This window comes from Budorcas taxicolor, chromosome 7, assembly GCF_023091745.1.
Source record: "Budorcas taxicolor isolate Tak-1 chromosome 7, Takin1.1, whole genome shotgun sequence".
In the NCBI taxonomy this organism is placed as follows: Eukaryota; Metazoa; Chordata; class Mammalia; order Artiodactyla; family Bovidae; genus Budorcas; species Budorcas taxicolor.
Window position 1 is genome coordinate 50348232 of NC_068916.1, and position 25049 is coordinate 50373280.

The following is a 25049-nucleotide window of genomic DNA, read 5'->3' on the forward strand; positions in this document are numbered from 1 at the left end:
GGAATGATGCTAAAGCTGAAACTCCAGTACTTTGGCCACCTCATGCGAAGAGTTGACTCATTGGAAAAGTCTGTGATGCTGGGAGGGATTGGGGGCAGGAGGAGAAGGAGACGACCCAGGATGAGATGGCTGGATGGCATCACGGACTCGATGGACGTGAGTCTGAGTGAACTCCGGCAGTTAGTGATGGACAGGGAGGCCTGGCGTGCTGCGATTCATGGGGTCACAAAGAGTCGGGCACGACTGAGCGACTGAACTGAACTGAACTCGACTTGAGGGAAGTCCCAAGCTATGCCACTGTGGAGCTGTGTGACCTTGGACAAGTTCTTTCCTCCTATGGCCCTACGTGCTCTTCCCCGGTCGGTTTATGCTATGGGGACGGTCGAGTGATATGGAAAACATTCGCTTTTAAACTTTTATTTATCTCATGTATCACGCGAATGAAAGCTGAGAGCCCACAGGCAAGGCGATCAAGGACCACTACCGGCAAACCTCTGCGACCCGCGCCACAGGTCTCGCGAGACCTCCTCTCTGCGCTTCGCGGCGTCATCCTCTCGCCGGCCGCGGCGGCGACAGCGACGGCGCGTGAGGTACTCACAGGGGCGGCCCGTATCCCTCCGCCGCCGGCGCGGCCCGGCCCTCCCTTCCCCCGGCCCGCCAATCCCCGCTCTCCCGACCTGCCCCTCGGCCTGGGCCCACCCCGTGCTCCGGCTGCCCCACCCCGGCGGCGCCGCCCGCCCGCGCGTCCCTCGGTCCACCTGCAGCAGGCAGTCCCTCTGGCTGTCCTACCCAGAGCCGCCGGCCGAGCCCGAGGCCTGAGCTCTTGCTCCCCGGCGGAGGGATCCGCGGCGGCTGAGGAGGCGGCGCTGAGCCTAGAAGGAAGAGGCAGCTACCGCGGTGGCGGCGGCGGCGGCGACGGCGGCGGCGGCTCGGGCGGCAGCGCATAAAGGGGCCGCCGCCGGGTGATGCGGTGACCGCTGCGGCAGGCTCAGGAGCCGAGTTGGCCCCGGCCCTAAGTCCGTCCTGCCCGACCCGCGCTCGCGAACTCCCCATCTTCTCCGGCCGATCCGCAATCACCGAGGCGGCCTCGCGCCCCCTCGCCCCTTCCCCGTCCCTCCCCTGCCCCCGTCCCCGCCCCGGGGCCGCCGCCACCCACCTCCCACGATGGCTCTGAAGAGAATCCACAAGGTAAGCGGCCAGGGATCGGCTGTGTGTTCGGGCAGCTAGGCGGGTCGGCCGAGCTGGCTGCGGCCTGCACTTCCCGCCGTCTTCTCCGCCGGACTCCCGGCTTCTTCGGACCGGGCTGCTGGCGATGGCCCGGCCGGGCGGCCTTCACACCCTACTCCCAGTGATGGCGCCCGTAGAGGCCCCGGCGCGCTGCCCGCACTTAGGCCGGAGGTATGCTCGCCGGTTCAACGTTCCTTCCCGGCCTCCTTTCTAGGCCCCGCGTGGTATGGAGTCCCAGGGCCTCTCCCCGGCTTGGGACTGCTGTGCCAGAGGGCCATTGTCCGGCTGTGCCAGGAGGGGGTGCTGGAACTGGGGCGTTGGGAGGCCCCATCGACGGAGGTCGAAAGGGCTCTGTGCCCCATCTCCGCCTGTGCACTCCCTATCCCCACCTGCCTAGGTTCACCCGCAGAACTCCTTGAGCTTGGGGCCCGTATGAGGAAACCTTTTTGTCCGATTCAGAAATATTTCTTGAGTTCGCTTGCCGTTTAGCGGCCACACGCTTCCGTCCACTCTGCTCGTCCAGAAACTAAGTAGGAAGTTGAGGAAATAAGCATGACTTTTATGAGGAAGGAGGGAAGTGGAGGGAGAAGCATTTTATTCCATGAGGTTGCCAAATGTAGTCACAAACATACTTCAGTTTGCAGGAGTGGATTTAATAGAAAGGGTATTGTCAAGGGTAGAGGTAGAAACCTGAACATTTGAAAACCACTGGAGAGAATTTCACAAAGTTTCCTTTTACATTCTCTTCGCAAAATGGGTTTTAACGCTTAAATTAGGTGATGTTTTCTGGGAGATCCTTTTAATGTAGAAGGGATTTTGCTAGGTTTTTCCATTAGATGAGATTTCTTTGCCCTTTAAAATGAAGGGTTATCTGTAGTTGTCTCTACGGAGGTTTTTCTAATATTGCTTCTAGATTATGGACTTCGCTTAAAATTTAGGGTTTTTTCGCTTCCCTCTCTTATTATAACCTATTATTTCTCACTACCTTTTTTATTTAGAGGGGGGAAGCGGCACTGATGATTTGTTTCGTGTTTGACTTGGCTACTTGGAGAGGCTGTACTAAAGCTTTAGGCAGTAAGTAGTAGATCCTGGGATCCATTCTCTAGGATGGGATGGAGATGCAAGGGGGAAGAGAACTAATTTTCACCTTGCATTAAACTCCGTGAAAATGGAGATTTGGTCAGTTTAAACACTTCAGCTCAGCAGTTGGTCCTGGTTTTATTCTTGATCAAAGACCTTTCCTGTGGAATTAATCCCAGTGGTTATTGTAAATTAGGTTAGATCCTCACCAACTTCTTTTGACTTTGATTTCTATCAAATGAAAAAGGGCAGACTTTAGACAGTAAATCTTGTACTAAAGTGAAGCAGGTTATTTGTTAAAAGAAGCTCATCCTTAAGTAGAGATCTCTTGAATCCTTTTAAGGGGCAGGAGCACACTGAGGACAAATTATGCAAGTAAATAATAGCATTTTTAAGGCTTTAAGGAGTTAATAGATTCTTAAGGACTAATTGAGAAGTTATTAGCTTGAGATTATACTTGGAGAAGATTGTGCACCTTTAAAACCTGAAGAAGAATAAATATAATGTGCGATCACTTACAGATCAAGAGATAGAGCCTTTAATCTCTACTCTCAGTGATATGGAGGTTTTTTTAGAGAAGGAAATAGCACTCAAAACATGCATTTTAATCGTCTTCCTTGCCTTCTTTTGAGATACTGCATGTTTGCTAGATTTCCTCTAAAAGATACCTTTATTAAAATTTTAGTAAGAAAAATCAAGTGTATACCATGATTATTTGAACTTTTAAAACTCAGTATTAACCTTTTTTCACCTGATTTATAACCTAGAACTGTCCTCAAAGTATGGCTCAACTTAGACTGCCAGGGATTTGAAAAACAAACTTAATTTTTGGTGTACATACTAGTCAATAATATTGTGAAAATAAAATGAAGATTTTTTTTCCCCGCAAGCACTTTGTATAACACTAATTTTAAATTGAATACAGACTTAACCTAGATATGGGTAAGAGCAGTCGTATCTCACCCTCAGCCCTAGTAGTATCTGCCTTGCAGTCCCCCAAAGACAGACTTGGTTTACATAATTGGTCTTAGTGTTGAATCTTCCCAGTTACTACTCTCTGAGAAAGTAGTTCTGTTTAAATACTTCTCAACTTTGGATAGCATGAACTACTGCATCTGGGTTATAATAAAATTTTATTAAGAACAAATACTTTTGACCAAGGCAGCTTCAGGAATTCTGTGTCTTGTGTTTCACTGACAGGGTAATAGTGTTGTGTGAATCTCACAGTCCTTTAAATGCCATGACTTTTTTGGAAAAAGCTCTTGATGGACCTTATTTTGATAGAAACTTTAAGATCGTATATGCTTTAACAGAGTTTACCAAAGAATTTTCATTTTGAACATCCATTATGGTTCCATGCAGGGTTTGGGTTACTTTGGTATTGTTTGTATCTACACCAAATGGCCCCAGCCTGCTACATTTTGAGGTTTTCTGCTGACATTATGGGTCTTCGGCTTTGATTTTGATGCTTTGAGTGTCTGCCTCTAGCAGCACCACCCCCAGCCTTTTTCCAGTTGGCTGCGTCTCATCTGTTGTGGGCTGGGAAACCAGATCACTGAGCTTATTAAAATTATGTCTAAAATAAGATCCAGTAGGCTCTGAGTGAAGAGGGCTTCATGTGTTTTGTGAACTGTGTGGTCTGTTTGACTGATCAGAGACCTTTTTTTTAAACTTGCTTCCTGTTTTTCTTCTTTACTTTTGTTATACAGTGCAGCAGGCTTTTTTGTGCTATTACAGTGCCACAGTGTTGAAATACAGGGTAAATTTCTTTATTTTGAGGAAGAGTAAAAGACTAAATATCATGAGGAATTGAAGACAGACCAAAGTTAGGATACTAAAAGCCCTTAACAATAATAGTGGCTTGTACATTTTAATGGTGTCCTGCTAGATATAATTAACATTTGGTATACATAGCTTTAATACCAGGACTATCACTTGATTTACTGTATTTCTATGATTAAAGTGTCTTAAATTTCTTGAAAAGCCCAGTCAGTCAATTTTCCAGTAAAATAAAATTTCAAACTCTGATGGCTAGGCAGGTAATCAAAGTGAGCAAAGGGAATTGGAGGGAACTAGAAATTGCACGTGCTTTTAGAAGAGGGCAGCTGCTATTCGGCTCCCTCCAAATGTTGCTGTTGCCAGGATCTGTGCCCAAAGTTACCAGATTTTTTTTTATTTTTATTTTTTTTGAGGGAAGCCACAAAACCAGAGTTTTGGCAACCAATTCAAATTAAAAACAAGGACAGTAAAACCAAAAGACACCTCCATACTTTTTTTGTTAGATTGGTAGGTACCAGTTTAATGTATGAGCTAAAATTAACAAAAGATTGAGGTTCAGCAAGTAACCAGGAGCATAAGGATTAAATCATTTGAACCATACTTTCTGCCTTTTTCAAAGTTTGGAAGTATTGCTTTATATAAATAGGCACAGTTAAGTAATTTTGGGGGTAAACTTTTAATTAACTTCTTCAGTGAAGTTTTGTATGGTTATGGTTGTAGGAAAAACCAGTTTAGTAGATACATTGATCCCAGGCAGATGCTTACAACTTACTCTTCATTGTAATCTGTTTCATGTTACGAATCATCTTTCTGTAGACTACATACTTTCAAAATATCTACGATTGCCAGTTACCAAAGGATGAATTTTAAGGATATGGGAAGGGAGTTGTAATATCATAATAGTACTAGTTTTAAGATTATTTTAAAATAGAAGTGTGATATGATACATTAATCTTATCAGAGGTAAGGATTCAGTTTATTCCAGTCAAAATGATGAAACAAATTAGCAAATAGTCTTGTGGAGTATTTGGAACTTTAATAATAAGTTTAGTAATAACTTTAATAAGTGGTTGACAGAAGATGACTGAATTAGTTATATATTGGAAAGCAGACATCCCTTCTTACTCCAAAAGATAAGCTTTTTGAAATCTCTGGGAAGATTTTTTTTTTTTCCTTTAGAAATGATTCTTTGCTTCACAAAGGTTTGTTGAGTTGAGAAACTTTCTTTGGCTTGTTTGGGTTGCTATTTAAATATAATTTAAACAGCCGTCATTAACTTCATAAATCTAGGGGTGTGTGTGTGTGTGTTTGTGTAAGTCTCCCAAAGTGGGGTGGGTGTGTGGGTGTTTAAAGTCTCCCAAAGTGTATTACTGTACTGCTGACTGACAAGGAGGAAGTTTTGACAAAGTCCAATTCTGGATATTTTAGTCCAGAGAGAGAAGGCTGCTAAAATATCCTAGGCAGTTCTCAGGATAGGAATACCTGACTCATGCTTGATGCTGTCAGCAACCTTTGCAGCCTCAACCCAAAATTGAAGGAGCACACTTGTTTTTTCTGTAGAAATAAAGTTTTGGTGGTCAGGTTCCCAGGCTAACCTTCAAAATCATGTTAAAAATATGACATAGAAAAATAAAGTACCGTTTCTTGTTCAGTATACACAATCAAGTACGATTTCAAGTAATAGAATCATAAAATTTTAGCTCTGCATCACATCTCAGAGCTGCGGCCTAAAAAGGCCATGTGACTTAGTAGGGCTGGATTAAGAACCTGGATTTCTTGGCTGCTCAGTGTCTTTTCTGGCAGGCACTGTACCCTTACACAGTCATTAGGGGTGTAATCCCAGGGAATGCAATTTTTTCTTTTGTTCAAATAATTGAGTATTTATGCTCTGGAACCAGAAGATTTTACCTTCAGCATCTCTTTTTATTGTTGGAGAGGTGTCTATGAATTCCCTTAAAACAATGCTGTTTTTGTTTTGTTTTTTAGTGTTTTAATTCCCATAAAGCAGAAAAATAAGAAACTATGCAAATTTTGGGTGTCCTGTCCTCCGTATATCCTTCATCATAGTCAAATGGGTTTTTTAATCTCTCCAAAAGACTAAGAATCACTGTCCTACCTCCTTAAACACTCTGTTTTAATCTCAGTAGGTGACCCAATTACCTATTCTGTAGAGAAAATAGAAATCTGCGTGAATCCTTTCAAATTTCCTTTGAAGACTTTAAAAAGAAAAAAGAAAAACCAGACCTCACAGCTACAATCTTCAGAGTACTCAGTGTGTATCAGAATGACTGAGTCTTCTGAACAACCCTGTGAGAATTCTGTTCTCGGGTTAGAAGAGAAAATGGAGGCTTGGAGAAGTAAACAAACTTGCCTGTGATTATATGGCTATGATGTGAAGAGCCAGGATTCAGATGCATTCAATCTTGACCAGGGAGCCAACCATTGCTCCAAATGTACCTTAGCCATCACTCTTCTTCCCTGTTGTCTCTGAGAAGCTCTGCTTTTCCCATTGTAAGCTAACTTTTGCTATTCATCCTATTCTTTTGCCAGGTCCTTGCTGTCTAGTAATTGTCCCTGCTCTCCCAGTTCTCTCTTTGACTCCCCTCAGTATCCAAACTTAACCTAAGACTTTCCTCATCTTAAGAAAAACAACAAAAAAAGCTTTTAACCTCCTCTCCCCAACTAGAGCTGATTCCTTTCCTTCCTCTTCTTTATCTCTTCCATCTCTGACATTTCATTGCCAAAATTCTTGACAGAATAGTGTCTATTCACTGTTTTGGAACTGTTCACTAAGGTCACTGATGATTACTTTATTGCCAGATTCAATGGATACCTCAGTTTTTATTTAATTTCTGCCACAGTTGATGTGATTATTACTCATTTCCCTCGGCTTCTGATGAACTGTTTCCTCCTTCTGCATACCTAGTGTTCTAATAAAGTTAGTGTTTCCTAACTTTTTAAGAATAATTTTAAATTAATATTATTGATGGATGCAAATAAGAGTTCATGAAATAATGTATACTTGGATTAAAATTGACAGCACACAAAAAATACATTGAGGAAATATTGTTCACTGTCATTTTGCTGTAAAGTAACAACTAAGAATAGTATTTTAAGAAAATAAAAGGGATCATCATCAGATGCTGCATTAAATGTGTTACTCTTGAGAATTCCCTGTGGTCCAGTGATTAGGACCCCTCAATTTCACTGCTCATTTCACACCCACTTTCACCTGGGTTCAATCACAGGATAGGGACCTAAGATCCCACAAGCCGCATAGTGTGGCCAAAAAAAGATGTGTTACTCTGTGTTGTTTTCATTACAGTATTATGTGAACATTTGTTTTAAACAGGTGCGCTGCAGCAAAAGAAAGAATTAAAATTGCATGTTTTGCAATATTCATGCAGTTAGACTACTACCAACATTATTGTCTCATGGACAGACAGGTCACTTAATTTAAAAAAAAAGTGTTTGCTTTACTTATGTTTATTTTAAAATAATCTGTTATGTTGGGGTTTAAGAAAGGACTCTGCTTTTCATTTAAAACTTCCATATTCTAGCTATAACTCCATAGGGAATGAATTGGTATAGTAGATTAGTGTTCAATATGCTTTGATTAAATAACTTCTCAAATATATATTGAATTATAATCAGAATAAATCACTGAAGTTAATAGCTAATACCCATGGTTAAATGCTGTTTGTGCATCAGAGCATAGACATAATTTGCTTTGTAGTGTGCAAATTTTTTAAGGCATATTACTGCTTTAAATTAGTGTAAATATGTAATATTTCTTAAAAACATATATTAAAGATAGGTAAAATTTAGGACAAAAATATTGCCATCTTTATCCCTGTAATACATGTTAGCATCTCATAAGAAATACTACTGTAATTGAAACAGTTCTCAGAATTATTTTCCTTTAGTCTTTGTGCTTTTCCATGTGCCTTCTCAACCCACCCCCTCCTCCTTCTGAATTCTTACTCATCCTTGGATAGCCAACAGACCACTTCTCTGTGAAGCATGCCTGAGGCATGCAGGCAATAGGGTTCTACTATAGAACTGTTTCTTAGTATATAGACATGCTTGATTATTACGCCTTCTAGACTGAATTCTTCTGGGCAAAGTCCCTGTCTTATTCATTATATTCCCAGTACCTGACACATAGTAGGCATTCAGTTTTTGCCAGCAACGTTTAGTGAATGTCAACAGCAAGTAGTATGGTGGAAAAACTAGTAGAATTTTCGAGCTCCATGTCTACCCAGTCATGTTCTAACCCTGTGTGTGTGGCCTTAGGCAAGTTACTTCACTGATTTTCTTTGGTCTCAGCTTCCTTGCCTATAGAATGAGGATAATGTCATATACTTCGCAAGCCTGTAGGGGATGAGTAGAAAGGAAATATGGACCACATAAAAGATAGTTTTTAATATTAATTACCACTGGCTTAATTGCCCAGTAATGTTGACCCGTGAAATTGGTAGAATCTTGAAATCTTAGATGGTGTCAGTGATAAGTGTTTTTTCCAGTTTACTTGGTTGCCACCCCAGTCAAAAAAGAAGGAAAAAAATGTACACCCTGATGTTGTAAAAATTATGCTCTATAATACTTCTAACTGGAAAAAGGGATTGAATTCCAAATTTTTTCTTCAGTAAACTAACTACTGTTATCTTAATATATTTCCAGTACATGTGATGTTTTTGTAAGCCTAGACGTAAGAACAATTTTCTTAACAGTATCTTGTGATAGAAGTATCTGCTTCTGCCCTTTGAGCACATATCCCCCACCTTCCCTCCTCTGCCACTTGCAGAACGTCAGTACCTGTTTAAATCATAGCCCTCCTTCGTCAACTTTTTAAGGGCCTATATCAGATTAAAAAATTTGAAATCAAAGCTGAATTTTACAGAAGCCACAGTGATAATAGTTTAGAAATAGATTTCTTAAAATAATAGTATACTAATGGGAGTGTGAATGATTTCCTTTAGATTAAATGTCCTCATGCACACCAACTGTATCAACTTTGTAGGGCTGCTGTAATAAATTACACAATAAATTACTGAGTGGCTTAAAACAGCAGAAATCTATTCTCTCACAGTTTTGGAGGCCAAAAATCCGAAATCAGCATACCAGCAGAGCCACACACCCTCTGGAAGCTATGTAGGAGAATCCTTCCTTCCTTCTTCCAGCTTCTGGTGACTGTAAGCATTCCTTGGTTTGTGGCCACATCACTTCAGTCTCTGCCTTCATCTTCACACTACTTCCTCTGTGTGTGGTTTCTCTTTTGATACTTAGGGCCCATCCAGGTAATCTAGGATGATCTTATCTCAAGATCCTTAATTTTAAGTATGTTTACAAAGACCCTTTTTCTAACTGAGGTAACATTTATAGGTGATAGGAATTAAGATGTGTCACATGTCATTTTGAGGAGCATTCAATGCAGTGTACCGTCTAATCCCCAAATTCTAATAAATGACTGTTTTAGGTTGTAGTTGCCTTTAGGCTTTTCTGTTTTTAAGTTTCTAAAATTCTGAAACAGTCTCAGACCTACAGGGATTTGCAAATACAATACCTAGAACATCTTTTTCTTTAACCATTTCAGAGTAAGGTACCAACATGATGACTCATCAACCCTGAATACTTTAATGTGTGTTTCTTACAAACATGGACATCAAAATTAGGAAATTGCCATTGAAATAGTACTGCAGTCTAATCCTCAGACCCCGTTTAAGTTTTGCCAGTTGTTCCGATAATGTGCTTTATTAAAAAGGATCCAGTCCATAGTCACTTGTTTAGTTTCCTTCAGTTCCTTAGTCTTTCCTTTGCTTCATGGCCTTGACACTTTTAAAGATTAGAGTCCAGTTATTTTGTAGAATGTCCCTTAGTTTGTGTTTTTCTATTATTTCCTCAAGATTAGGTTTAGGTCATGCATCTTTGATAAGAATGTCACAGAAGCATTACTATTTCCCTCTCTGCATCCTATCTAGTGATGCGTGATTTTGGTTCAGTTTTTTACATTCCATCCTGTCAGGTACTAGTCAATTTTAGTTTGACCCATTATGGAGAATTTTCACTTGATTAAGGGGATATCTACCAGGGTTTCATACTATGAAGTTACTTTTTTTCCCCTTTATAATGAATAAATAATTTGTTCAGAGACACTTTGAATATATGTACTACTTTTTTTTTTTTTTTAACCTATTGCTGCATAAGAAAATACCCTAAAACTTAGCTGCTTAGAGCTGGGTGGTTCTGGCTCAAGGTCCCGTGGTTATTGGCACATATCAGTTCTTTATGGGTTTCTGGACTTACAGACTCATTTCCTCCGCACATATGTTTCTCCGGCTGAGGGCTGCCTGAGTGTACTTGAGACATAGCGCTGGGTTCCCTCAGAGTGATCTGCCAGAGACAGAGCAGCCAAGTGAAAGCTGGAGTATCTTTTATTAACTTAATCTCAGAAGCAACATATCATGACTACTTCTGTGTTCTGTTGGCCTCACAGATTCCCCTGCGGGGCGGTGTGGCAGGGAGGATTACATACGGGAGGGAATACTAGGAGTTAAAGATGTCTGGGAGCCAACTTGGGTACCTCGCGCTTACTCAGAAATTTTAATTTATTCATTTTAAAATTTATATTTGTATGGACTCATGCTTTCTTTTTTTTAATTCGTGTGAGTTATACTAGTTTACTATCATTTACTTTAATGCTCAACTTGTCCCCAGTTTGCTTTTTTCCCCCATCAGTTGAGCACTTCTTTAAGTTCTGGCACAAAAGATGTTTCCTGCTTTTTCTTACACTTTCCCTGCTCTAGCCCTGTAATCATCTAGGTATGCTGATTGCTTTTGGAATCTCAACTGTTTCCACACTTTCTCAGTGTAATTAATGGATGTAGCTAGGGAAAATGTGAATTTGTAGATTTGCTTTTCTCTCTGTGTATCAGAGACCATGAATTCACACTGATGCATCTTAATTCCAGTCCAGTACCATAGGGTTCATCCTGTATTTTTCCTTTTCGATATTGACATTCCTTTTCTTACAGTGAAAAACTTGGCTTTCATTAATGTAATTACTCATTTGATCAGTTCCTCTGTGTATAATTAACTTCCCATTGCTGTGGCCCACCTGCATAGATACTGTTCTTTGCTCCCCTCTCTCCTAGGGGTGCCCTTCTTAACTCTGTCCTTCCTGACTTGGATATCTTGCACTGAGTTATGCCTATCCCAGTGTGGACAGCCTCACTATTTTTAAAAAACAAAATACAGGACTTATTTGACATAAATATTTTTAAAACAGATATGGAAAAATCAAGTCTAGTGACTGTGACCACATAGCACTTTTCCCACTTAGAGAATATGGCATTTTCTGTAGCCCTTTTTTTGAAAAGACTAAAATCATAATTTTAGTTTAGTGTTGTTATTATTATGAAACAATTTTGGTAATTTTAGAAGCCTGTGTAAACTCATCTCCATTCTTAGAAATAATTGGAAACAATGATAATTTAAAATCCTGAAGCTTAATCTTTTATTATGAAACTTTTAGATACTGGTAATGACCAACACCTAGGCGCTTACTATCCAGCTTAAGATTCAGACCTACCTAATTTAGCTTCAGTGTTAAAGTTTAGTCAGCAACCATGGCTTCTCTTGGTAATTTATGAGCTTGGGGTCTTTGCATATATTTAGAAATACTCATGTTTTGATAAAAGTACATTGTTATTAGTGATGGGGAATTACTTGGGCAACCTCCTCTACTTTACCCATTATATCAAGGCAGTAATATATCATCACTGAGGTTATAGTAGGTCAGTTTCCTGAGGTTACATACAGCATTAATACAAGGTTAAGAAAATTGTTCAAACTTTGAGGAACAGGTAACAGTGTATTGGCATTTGAATCGTGAACATGACTTGAATCTCAGAGTCTGAGGCACTCTTTTTACTTTTATAATCAGTATTTTCATTATCTTCTAGCTTCTGTTAAGTCTAAAACTATTCTGATTTGTGATCCTATATATGTGACCAGTTTCCTTTCTGGAAGCTTACAGACTTTCTTTGTCCCCAGTATTGTGAAATTTCCTGATGTTTGGTGCGTAGGTCAATTTTCGTTTATTTTGCTTGACATTCAGTTGGTCTTTTGGGGTCTGTCTATATGGATTTGCTTATTCTGGACATTTCATATAGATAGAATCATACAACATATGACCTTTTGTATCTGGTTTTGTTCATTTAGGCAGTGTTTTCAACGTTGTCCAAGTTGTAGCGTGTATTGGTACTTAATTTCTTTTTCTGACTAAATAATATTCCATTGTATAAATATATCATGTTTTCTTTTTCCATTTATCAATTGATGGGCATTTGGTTTGTTTTAATTTTTCAACTATTAAGAATAATACTGCTATGAACATTTATCTTCAGATTTTTGTGTGAACATATGTTTTCATTCCTGTTGGATATATACCTGGGAGTGGAATTGCTGGATCATATGGTAATTTTATTTTAAATTTTTAAAATTATTTCCTTCTAAGAGTTTTTTAGCTATAATTCTCATATTTAGATCTTTGATCTGTGTTTTCCAATTTTTAATTTTTGTAAAATACATATAAAATTACTGTTTTCACTGTTTTTAAATATATAGTTCATTGCTGGTAAATATATTTTGTATTGTTGTACAACCATTGCTGTCTCCCAAATTCTTCATTTTTCAAAAGTTACCTATTAAGCAGTGACTCCTCATCTTTCTCCCTGGCCTTTAAGAACTCATCATTGTACTTTATCTCTCTATGATTTTGACTTGGTTATTCATGGAAGTAGAGTCATGTAGTATTTCTCTTTTTGTGACTGATTTTTTTCACTTAGCACAGTGTCCTCAAGATTCATCTATACTGTCAGAATTTCCTTCCTTTTTAAGGCTATTTAGTACTCTGTTGTGTGTTTATACCATATTTGCCTATCCATTTATCTGCTGTTGAACACTTGGGTTATTTACACATTTTAGCTCTTCTGAGTAGTTCTGCAGTCAGCATGGGTGTATCTTTAAAAGACCCTCCTTTCAGTTATTTTGGCTATATACCAAGAAGTGAAATTGCTGGATCATATGGTAATTATTTTTTAATTTTTGAGAAACTACCATATTGTTTCCCCCAGTGGCTCTAGGGTTTTACATTTAACCCTTGCTCCCCCTCCCTGCTTGTGATGCACAAGGGTTTCAATTTCTCCACATCCTCACCAGCACTTATATTTTCTGTTTTTGGCTGGTTGGTTGGCCCTTTTTTTTTTTTAAATAGTAACCATCCCGATGGATGGAGAAGGCAATGGCACCCCACTCCAGTACTCTTGCCTGGAAAATCCCATGTATGGAGGAGCCTGGAAGGCTGCCGTCTATGGGGTCGCCCAGAGTCGGACACGGCTGAAGCGACTTAGCAGCAGCAGCATCCTGATGGAATGAGATGGTGGTCTTTGATCCATTTTAAGTTAATTTTTATATCTAGTTTGCAGTAGGCATCTAAGTTCATTTTTGCATGTGAATATCCAGTTGTCTTAGCACCATTTGTTGAAAAGATCGTTCTTTCCCACATTGAATTGTTTTGGCAGCTGTGTCAAAAACCAATTGGCCATAAATACATGGGTTTATTTCTGGACTCTTAATTCTGTTTCATTGATCTGTATGTCTTTTCTTATGCCAGTACCATACTGTTTTGAATACTGTACCTCTGTATTAGGTTTTGGAATTAGAAAGTGTGATTCCTCCAACTTCGTTCTTTTCCAAGACTGTTTTGGTTTTTTAGATCCCATGCATTCCCTATGAATTTTAGGTTCTGCTATTTTTTTTTTTTTAATGGCAGTTGGTATTTTGATGGAGATTGTATGGAATCTACAGATAAATTTGGGGAATGTTTGAGCTAGTTTTCCTATATTTTCTGTTTTCCATGTTTATCTTTTATCTGTTTTTTGGAAAGATTTTCTCAGAATGTTTGCTTGCTTGCTTGTTTTAAGGATTTTCCTCTTATTTCATAGAAGCAGTAGCTTCTCTTAGCTTTAAGGATATTCATGATAGTTTTTCTTTTAACTTTTTCTTCTCCCTGAATGGTCTTTGCTTTTTCCTGCTTCTTTTTTACTTCACATTGTTTCGGTCTTTATCTTTCATGTTGAGTGATGTTGAAGATGGCCAGTTTCTTTCATTGTTTTTGTTTATCCTTATTTTAGAATAGGGCATTAAAAAGCTGATTAAAGGGTCTTAGCATATGGGAGTGAGGTTTGGCAACTGTGAAACTCTATGGTTTGCTGGCAGGGCTGTTCTCCAGATGAATCACTGGTGTCAGTGAGTCATATAGCTCTTTATCTTGTGCTAGTCAGTTTTTCTTGAGAAGGGTCTTTTTATCTCCTGTCTGGAACGTACAGGTCAAGCTTCCCATGTTTTCAGGACAAAGTATGTATGTAAATATTCACTTAACCTTCTGATTTCCATACATCATTCATGCCATTAACTATGCTCAGTGTCTCTGAGTTCTGAGATCTTATGTTTTATCCTCTCTGGAGAACAAACCTCTGGTTTGCTTGGATGGGAAGGACATTCACTGGTAGAATCAGGGAAGTGATCTAGATGTCATTTTTAGTTTTAAGTTATTTTCAGATTTTTACCCATAAACAACATATAATACTGCTTTGGATGTTGTCAATTTACATAGATGTTATGGAAATGCATACATTTTAAATAGCATGCATTTTCAATGAATATAAATATTCCAACAGTGTATTTTAAAATTTATTCCCCCATAATAGACATTTTGTTTCCAAGTTTTAATTAGTAAAGATGTTGAAGCTCAGTGTTGCCTTGATGCACATAGGTGAGAGTTTCTCTTTGTAGTCAGTAGGATTGTTTGGTTGTAGAGAGAGGCTCTTTATTTTTGTAAGATAATGCCAAATTAAATTTTTTCTTTAAAATTTTTCATTATTTTGAACATAACACGCTATATAAAGGTACACAAAACAGTGAAGTCGCTCAGTCATGTCTGATTCTGTGACCCCATGAACTGTAGCCCCCCAGGCTCCTCCGTCCATAAGCTTTTCCAGGCAAGAATACTGGAATGGGTTGCCATTTCCTTCTCCAGGGGATCTTCCCGACCCAGGGATCCAACCCCAGTCTCCCACATTGCAGGCAGATGCTTTACCATCTGAGACACCAGGTGTCTAATAAATTTCAGTGAAAATTTCAGATATATCCAGACATTCAGTAGTCTACAACATATCACCATGTGTCCCATCACCTGTCATTTTGTGTTTATTCTTGATTACCTCTTCCACCCTTATGGATTATTTCAAACTCAACCCCAAATGTCATATCATTTTATCTGTAAAGAATTCAGAATGTGTTACTTAGAGATAATGCATTGGTTCTCAGTAGGGTAGTTTTGCCTACCAGGTGACGTTTGGCATTGTAAACATTTTTAACTGTCACAGCTGGGAGGCTACTGGGTGCTACTGGCATCTAGTAGATGGAGACCAGGGAGCTACTGAGCATCCTACAATGTGTAGGACAGGCCCCCACAACAAAGAATTATCCTGCCCCAAATGTCAAGTCATTTCCCAGATTGAGAAATCCTGAGATAAGGAAGTCTGAGGGACATTCAGTGGTTCTTCCTGTATATATTTCTAAACACGTGCTGTTGTATTACACAAAAATCTAATTTCTGGGAATTATAACTCTAAAAGAATAAGCACTTTAAAAGTCATACAAAACTCCTGTGGCTGATAAACGTATTGGACATTTACATATTTTAAAAATAGTTCATGAATATTATTTGGTGTTGTAAAGAACCCTGGGCAATATATTGAAATGTCAGTTCTGAAGGGATGTGGATCACTTGAAATAAACTACTTTTGTCTTTCCACCTTTCTTGCATCAGTAACTTTCAGTAGCAGGGTAGTTTGGGGTGGGGGTTGTGTGTGTTTGTTTTCCAGTATGTTGCAGAATTAGAAATTGATATTGTTTTGCTGAGAAATTGCTATGGTAATAATTGTTGGAAGGATCTATCATTGAATCTTATTACTTTCAGAGGCTGCATAGGGATGTTTATCAGTTAGGTTTGCTGTATAACAAAGTATTCCAAAACATAAAACAGCAGTGATTTATTTCTTAGCATTCTGGATTGACTTGAAGGTTTTGTTTCATGTGTTATCAGCCAGGGTTATTCTTGTGGCTGTGTTCAGGGTTAGAAGGTCCAAGAAGATCTCTCTCATGTGTCTGGGGCCTTGATGCTGACTTAGCTGCAGTGTGCACCACTGTCCCCCAAATGGCCTTTCCAGTAAGAAAGCCTGGACCTGCTGTGTGGTGGCTTAGAGCTGCTGTGGTGGAAGGATCAGAAAGAAAAGCTGTCAAGTCTCAACACTAGACTTGTAACTGACGCAGCATCATATTTGCTTAATTTTTTTTTGGTCGAACAAGATCCAAGGCCAGCTGGGATTCAGGGGGAAAGGAAATAGACTACTTCCTAATAAGAGAAGCGGTATGTTCTTACAGGGAGGGAAAAATTGTTTGCATCCATCTTCGGAGATTATTTACTGCAGGAGAAGTTGTAGTAAGCGTTGTCTTATACTGGCATGTTTACTTCTTGGATAAGGTCCCTTGTTATAAATTTAATTCTGTAATAGTAGAATTTGGCTTCTTTGGATTCATTAAAAACAGTTCTGAATGGTTGAGTAATATTAAGTTATTAATAACATTTTTTCCAGTTTTAATTCAGAGAAGTTTTTTATGAAGATTTGTTTGGCCAGTCAATAGGAGGGGGGAAGGGAAGAGGAGAGGGGAAGGGAAAGGCTTGTTGGATATGAAATGTAAAAATGTGGTTGTTTTGAGAAGAGGTATAACCGTTTACTTGGTTTGTCTTTTCCTGTCAAGATAACCTAAGTTGCTTTGTTTACCTGCTTTATTGTTATTTTTAATAAAATATATAATTGATATATAACATTGTATAAGTTTCATATACAGTGTGAATTTGATATTTACATAGTGTAAAAAGATTACCACTATAGTGTTAGCTAACACTGCCATCATGTCCTATAATTATTTCCTTCTTTTTGTGGTGGGACCATTTTAAGATTTACTCTCTTAGCAAGTTTCAAATATACAGTATTGTTAACTATAATTGCCATGTGCATTAGATCCCCAGAATTTATTTATCTAATAACTAGAAGTTTGTACTCTTGTTATAGGAACAAATAATTCTATACTACCAGTCTTACTCTTTCCAAGACTGTCACATAACTCATGATATTGCTAACATAAGGCTGACTAGGCTATGTATGCTTTTTTTTTCTTTTCTACTTCATTCATAATGTTTTCATACTTTTCCTGTTACCATAACAAAGAACAACTTCTGCCTGTCACCTCCTGTTTGTTAAAAAAGTGCTCTCAGAATCCTCAAGTAGCACCACTATAATGACTATATAGGTTAAACATTCTCTGTAGGTTAATTGGTCAGATCTGCCATATCAAAAACTGCTTAGGAGAACTATGCTTTGTTGTTAACATCAGGAATTTAAAATGTTTTTGAAGCAAGTAATAGTACCAAACCTTTCTCCAGCCTATCGACTTGAATTTTCTGTCTGGCCCTCCCGCAGTGTTTGCTGCAGACAAAATGGAAATCCTTTTATACTTCGAACTTCATCATAGCCAAAAGGAAACCGTTCTTTTCTCTTATTGTCATGATACTATAGTACCTTCCCCAAGATAGTAGTACATGTTTCTATTATTGTGTAGCATATAGTTGATTAAATGGCATCTCAGGTGATTTTAATGTGGACAGAGAACTCTCCTGTCTCTAGCCTAACCTAAAATATAACTTTGAAAAGACATTTCTTCAGAGGTACCTATTCACGCTTTGGTTATTACTGTTTAGTGTCATGTTTTGGAGGTTGGACTGTCCTGAGAGGTGGACAAGTCATTTTTTATCTGTCTTTATAGTTGTTCTAAAATACAATCCCAGGCAAGTATGTAGCAAGTCATCTAGCAGAGTACAATTTAAGTTTACTTGACTATTGGTCACATCTTACAGAGATTTCAGCCTGTAGGAAGACTGACTTAACTATGGATAGATTCATTGTCTTGAACAGGTGATGCAGTGGTAAAGAATCCACCTGCTAATGCAGTCGATACAGCAGACTTGGGTTCAGTCCCTGGGTCTGGAAGATCACCTGGAGAAGGAAATGGCAACCCACTCCAGTATTCTTACCTGGAAAATTCTATGGACAGAGGAGGTTGGTGGGCTACAGTCCAAGGGATCACAAAGACCTGGACATGACTGAGCAACTGAGCACATGCTGATTCATCGTCGTGAACTCCTTGAGTTGGTGTTAGAGAACTCATGAAACAGAAGCTGTGCTTTGGAATAGTGAAGAGTAAAGTCCATGGAAAGTGTTATTTTTAAGTTTTGAGGATTTACAGTCTTGTGGTGATTTATTCACTAAGTTGTGTCAGACTCTTACGACTCCATGCAAGACTTATGACTCCTGCCAGGCTCCACTGTCCATGGGAGTCTTCAGGCAAGAATGTTGGAGTGGGTTGCCATTTCCTTTTCCAGGGGATTTTCCTGACCCAGGGATTCAACCCGGGTCTTCTGCATTACAGGCAGACTCTTAACCAACTGAACTACAAGGAAGCCCTAGTTAAATGGTATTTATATATTTCAAAGCATCTGAGTACCAGAACTTAACCATATGCTACTACTATAAGTAGTACATGTGAATTACTTTAGGGGCGAGTGGGGTCTCATGGTTTTATGGAGTATAATGAGAAAAAGGATGTTGTTTTTAACTCTTTTTAAGGTCCTCATTGTCCTGCCACTTTTAAGTAGCCTAGAAGCACACCAAGACAGTGATAGCATCATTTGTTTATTTCCCCATTTTCTCAGACTTTGGACTGTGGTACATGGTGATTAGTGCCATAAAAGAGTTCTTTAGGTTTCTAGTTTGCTGTGTAGTTGTTAACTGAGGTGGAATTGATTGGTGTAGATTCTGGTTATTTGAATGCCAAGAACGAAGCTCTTTTCTTAGTATTTCAGTGTTTTCTTCTGAGCTTAGTGCTGAAATCTTTTGGCATATGTAATAAGCACATAGACTTTTTTGGAAATAGTGTGGAAGAGCACTGACCACTGCCTCAGTAACTAAAGGAGAGGTAATTTCAGATCCTGACAGAGACCCTGTGTGGAGTGTGACCTAACCTGACAATTTAGCTACCAGCCATCATTAGCTCCAAGAGCAAGGAACCACTAGCCTGTTTTGCTTCTGGTACCATTTGTACCTCCTTAATATTTTTGTCCCCTTACTTATTACAGAATTAGTCTTCTGGAAGACTTGTGATTTTCCTGTCATAACTGTCATTTACTCAGGTACTTTCTACTCTGTCCTTGATTGCAAAAATTCTAAACTTGTTCTTTGTTAGGTATTTATAGGATCCCTTGGCTGCAGTATCAGACTATTACTGCCTTCTCAAGTGCCTTATTTCATTAAATCTAAGATGTTATCCATTGAAAGATGTAGAAGTGAAGTCACTCAGTCGTGTCCAACTCTTGGCGACCCCATGGACTGTAGCCTACCAGGCTCCTCTGTCCATGGGATTTTCCAGGCAAGGATACTGGAAGTGGGTTGCCATTTCCTTCTCCAGGGGATCTTCCCAACCCAGGGATCAAACCCATGTCTACCCGCATTGTAGGCAGACGCTTTACCGTCTGAGCCACTAGGGAAGCCTTGAAAGTTTTACTACTAAGAAGAAAAGATACTGCCAGTGAAGCTGACATACCATTGATTATAGTAGGCAGTTTGACGTCAGGTATATTAAAAAAGTCATACAATCAGTGAAAGACAGTATTATCCTTCTCTAGGTACTTAAAGGAGAAGGAAATGGCAACCCACTCCAGTACTCTTGCCTAGAGAATTCATGGACAGAGGAGCCTGGTGGGCTGCTGTCCATGGGGTCGCACAGAGTTGGACATGACTGAAGCGACTTCGCATGCATGCATGCATTGGAGAAGGAAGTGGCAACCCACTCCAGTATTCTTGCCTGGAGAATCTCAGAGACAGAGGAGCCTGGTGGGCTGCTGTCTATGGGTTCACACAGAGTCGGACACTACTGAAGTGACTTAGCAGCAGCAGCAGGTACGTAAAATTACGCGTGTGTAATTGTAACAATCTGTTCTTCAACAGGTATTTACTGGGACTCCCTTTGTATCAGGAACTGTGCTGGATATCAAATTCTTATTTGTCATTGGGTTGAGAGACATTAAATAATCATACATATAAACTATCTTGAGTTGCTAAGGCAACTTGCACTTTTCCATCATAGTATTTAACAGAAAATGGGGGAAAAGGGCTTCTAGGAAACCTCTCAGCACATTTAAGTGAAGGCTAAGGGTGCATGTGGTAGGAGGGTGCCTAGAGTATTCCAAGCACACTGTCCTGGAGTCTTGAGCTAGTTGAAATTTAAAAGCTAATTGATTAAGAAAAAGCTTTGAAATGAGTAAATGGTAGTTCATATAGGTAAAATAAGGTCTTGAAAAGGTTCTTGATCCTCAGTAATAAAGAATATTGTCTTTAATTAGAACATTTTCATCTAAGTGGTTATTGCTGAAGTGCTCAAAGAAATGAACTCCTTATTCTCTAATGTTACCCAGTCTTACTCAAAACACCTATTCCATTCATGTTCAGTAATTAAATCTGAATATATTTTTGTCACTATAGACTTTCTATTTTCTGGCACTGTAGGTGATTAGGCTGAATTGGACTGGACTTCCTCTTGGAAGTTGTTAATGTACTTTTGTTTATCATCTCATTTGCCAGTGTTTGAACATCAATTCTGCTTGATATTGTGCTAGACATTTATTCATCTGCTTATTCAGACATTAGTGTGTCTCTTAAGTTCCACTCTGGAAAATGCGGTAAAGATTATATTATACCTTGTCTTTAACTCAAGGAATTTAGAATTAAGTATTCCAGGGGTAGCATTAAGGGTACACATAAATTTTGATAGTTGTGCATAAAAAATTGATCATAAGATATTGCTATACCATATGATGCTAGATTTGTATAGTATAGTTAATAATAAGCTACTTGGAGAAAGAAGGAAGTCCCTGGGAAATAAGATTTTTTTTCATCCTAAAAAAAGCAGTATATGGACAGTAATCTTTTAAAGTGAAAATATTTAGTGTTGTATTTTAAAATCATAACTGTGCTATTGTGAAGATAGATGAAAGTGAACTGGGGCCTAGCCTTCTTAAAACAATTTTTTAACCTCAGATTCATAATTAGGTTAATCACATGCATTGTCAGAATTTCATATTGGTTTTTCCTTTGTGTGCCAAAACAAATATGAATCCTTATAACTCTGCTGTAATTTGTTTTATAGAAATTTCAGGGAATTCACTGATTGTATAAGCTTTCAATATTTGCAAACTTTTAGTATAACAGATAGGATTAGGATTATATAAATGACAAATTTTGCTAATATCTTTATGTAGCATATCATTTCCCCTTTAAAAGATATGTGCTTCCCCCCTCAACCCCTTTTTATACAGAAAAAGTATTTTAAGCTGAAAACACATCTGCTATATATTTGATCACTACTGGAAGCTATCAACATTGTCACACAAATAGCACTTGTAAGGATTTCCTGGAACTTGACAAAAGTAACTTCAAGCAAACAAAAAAACCTGTCTTTAAAAATTAATAAAAACATGTGATTACCTTAGAAAAGAAATTTATGTTGTATTAACTATATCTGAAAAGCTATTCATAATGTGCTTTCTCTTACTATAAACATTCTCTTAAAACATTCTGATCACAGTGTTATTAATGTACTTAATACCACTGAGCTGTATACTTAAAATGGAAAAAAAAATGGATAAGATGGTAAATTTTATGTTTGTGTATTTTACCACACAAACCACACTGAAGTAATTTATAGTCCAGACTGGGGGTGGGGGGAACAAGGTATAGATAACTTTAGGACAGTATTAGCCATGTTGGGTGGATTTCTCTATGTCATGTTTAAAAGTCTTTTATTCTATAACAAAAAAAATTCTTTAGGATAAAAAAGTGTTCTTGGTTCCTTCAGACTTATTTCTGACTTTCCCACAGACATTAGGCATTTATGAGAATAAAATCTTGGGTGGGGAACGTGGCATTGGAAGAATGGGCCACAGAAAGAAGCAAAGCCTGGTTCTGTGCCCAAACAATAGTGTTTCCTTTATTCAGGACTTGCTTAGAATCTTGAATATTCTTATAAGGATGTGGATTATAACATTTCCCAAATTGATTTGACCCTTAAACCTATAACCAAACCATGTTTTTTTAGTTTAACTTCATTGTTTTATAGATACAGGAGTTCTGATCTGGAAAAGTCGAATGACTTGCTTAAAGTTACTTAAGAGCAGAATAATAAAACATCAAGGGATGTTAAGACTTCGGAAAAACTGACTTCTGTCTGTTGCCCCTGTTGATATCAGCAGGAACATAAACAGTTGTAGAATAACCATTATAATTCTTATGAAGCTAATTTTCATTTAACAATTACACATGAGATGGTTAGTTTCCAGTATTTACAGAAGGCTTGTCAGATAGTGGTGAATGACTACTCAGATGGCGGATAGTTTCTATCATGTTCATCTCTATCATGTTCTTAGATGTTGGCAGGTGAATTGACCTCTTAGTTAAGCATGCTCTTGGAATAATTTTCCCATCTCTAGGCAATGATTGGGTTTGCACGTTCCAGTGTGTTGAACAGTACAGTTATTTCTCTCTGGGTGTATGGGTTGAGGAAATAATTTTTTAAAACCCATACATAATCAAAGGCTTTGGTACACAGTTAAAAAAGAGGAGGGGTACTTATTATTTATAGGGCTTCCCTGATGGCTCAGCGGTTAAGAATCCGCGTGTAATGCAAGAGGCGCCTGTGGGAGACATGGGTTCAATCCCTGGGTTGGAAAGATCCCCTGAAGAAGAAAATGGCAACCCATTCCAGTATTCTTGCCTGGATCGTAAACAAGAGGAGCCTGGCAGGCTATAGGGCATGGAGTCGCAAAAGAGTTGGACACAACTTGGCAACTAAACAATAGCTTGTTATTTAAGTCAAAGGAGTGTTTAGTTGGAAAAACTGATGTGTATACAAGAATGTGGGTATAAGAATATTTACCAAAACATTATAATAGTGAAAAACAGGAAATAAATATCTGTCACCTAAGGAAAGGAAACACTGTGGTTTATGTACCCAGTAGCAAAATAAAGTGGTAAAAAGGAATAAACTATATCTTCATGGAAAAATATTAATGTCTTACTATATTGAGGGAAAAGCAAAGTATAGAAGAATACATGCCATGTAACACTTTTTAAATAAAGTTTAAAAACATGATAACAAGACTATGTTGTTTATGGACACATAGAAAATGTATATAAGTATGCAAGAGAATGATAAACTCTAAATTCAAGGTAATCATTACTTTGGAGAGGAGAACACAGGGGACTTCTTAAAGATCTAGTTTGATCTAGCAATGTTTAGATTGGGCTAAGCTGAGTAAAGTTCAGTTTTCATTCCAATCCCAAAGAAAGGCAATGCAAAAGAATGTCAAACAACCACACAACTGCAGTCATCTCACACGCTAGCAAAGTAATGCTCAAAATTCGCCAAGCTAGGCTTCAACAGTACATGAACTGAACTTCCAGATGTTCAAGCTGGATTTAGAAAAGGCAGAGGAACTGGAGATCAAATTGCCAACATCCGCTGGATTACCGAAAAAGCAAAAGAGTTCCAGGAAAACATCTACTTTTGCTTTATTGACTATGCCAAAGCCTTCGACTGTTTAGATCACAACAAACTGTGGAAAATTCTTAAAGAGATGAGAATACCAGACCAGCTGACCTGCCTCCTGAGAAATTTGTACGCAGGTCAAGAAGCAACAGTTAGAACTGGACATGGAGCAACACACTGGTTCCAAATTGGGAAAGGAGTACGTCAAGGCTGTATATTGTCACCCTGCTTATTTAGCTTATATGCAGAGTACATCATGAGAAATGCTGGGCTGGAAGAAACACAAGCTGGAATCAAGATTGCCGGGAGAAATATCAATCACCTCAGATATGCAGATGACACTACCCTTATGGCAGAAAATAAAGAATTAAAGAGCCTCTTGATGAAAATGAAAGAGGAAAGTGGAAAAGTTGGCTTAAAACTCAGCATTCAGAAAACTAAGATCATGGCATCTGGTCCCATCACTTCATGGCAAATAGATGGCAAAACAATGGAAACAGTGAGAGACCTGACTTTGGAGGGCTGCAGCCCCCAAATTCACTGCAAATGGTGACTGCAGCCATGAAATTAAAAGATGTTCCTTGGAAGAAAAACTATGACCAACCTAGACAGCATATTAAAAAGCAGAGACATTACTTTACCAACAAAGATCCGTCTAGACAAAGCTATGGTTTTTCCAATAGTCATGTATGGATGTGAGAGTTGGTCTATAAAGAAAGCTGAGCACTGAAGATTTGATGCTTTTGAACTGTGGTGTTGGAGAAGACTCTTGAGTCCCTTGGACTGCAAGGAAATCCAACCAGTCCATCCTAAAGGAAATCAGTCCTGAATATTCATTGGAAGCTGAAACTCCAATACTTTGGCCACCTGATGCAAAGACCCTGATACTGGGAAAGACTGAAGGCAGGAAGAGAAGGGGATGCCACAGGATGAAATGGTTGGTTGGCGTCACCGACTCAATGGACATGAGTTTGAGTAAACTCCAAGAATTGGTGATGGATAGGGAGGCCTGGTGGGCTGCAGTCCATGGGGTCGCAAAGAGTCAGACATGACTGAGCGACTGAACTGAACTGAAGCTGAGTAATAGGTTTTTGCTGGGTATTTTCTATAGTCTTAGTTGACTTGAATTTTTTAAAAAAAGTACAGACATTAATCTCAATAAGGTTACTACTTCTGCT

The 25049-nt window shown here is 38.8% G+C and overlaps 1 protein-coding gene across 1 annotated transcript in view; it reads left to right on the forward strand.

Annotated features, from left to right (window-relative positions):
• Positions 1 to 755: 755 nt before the first annotated feature.
• The window catches only part of UBE2D2 (ubiquitin conjugating enzyme E2 D2), a 43009-nt gene continuing 18715 nt past the window's right edge, over positions 756 to 25049 (forward strand). Inside the window, exon 1 of the mRNA XM_052642430.1 lies at positions 756 to 1188. Coding sequence (XP_052498390.1) covers positions 1165 to 1188 — 24 coding nt within the window. The 5' untranslated portion in view covers positions 756 to 1164. The remainder of the gene's footprint in view (positions 1189 to 25049) is intronic.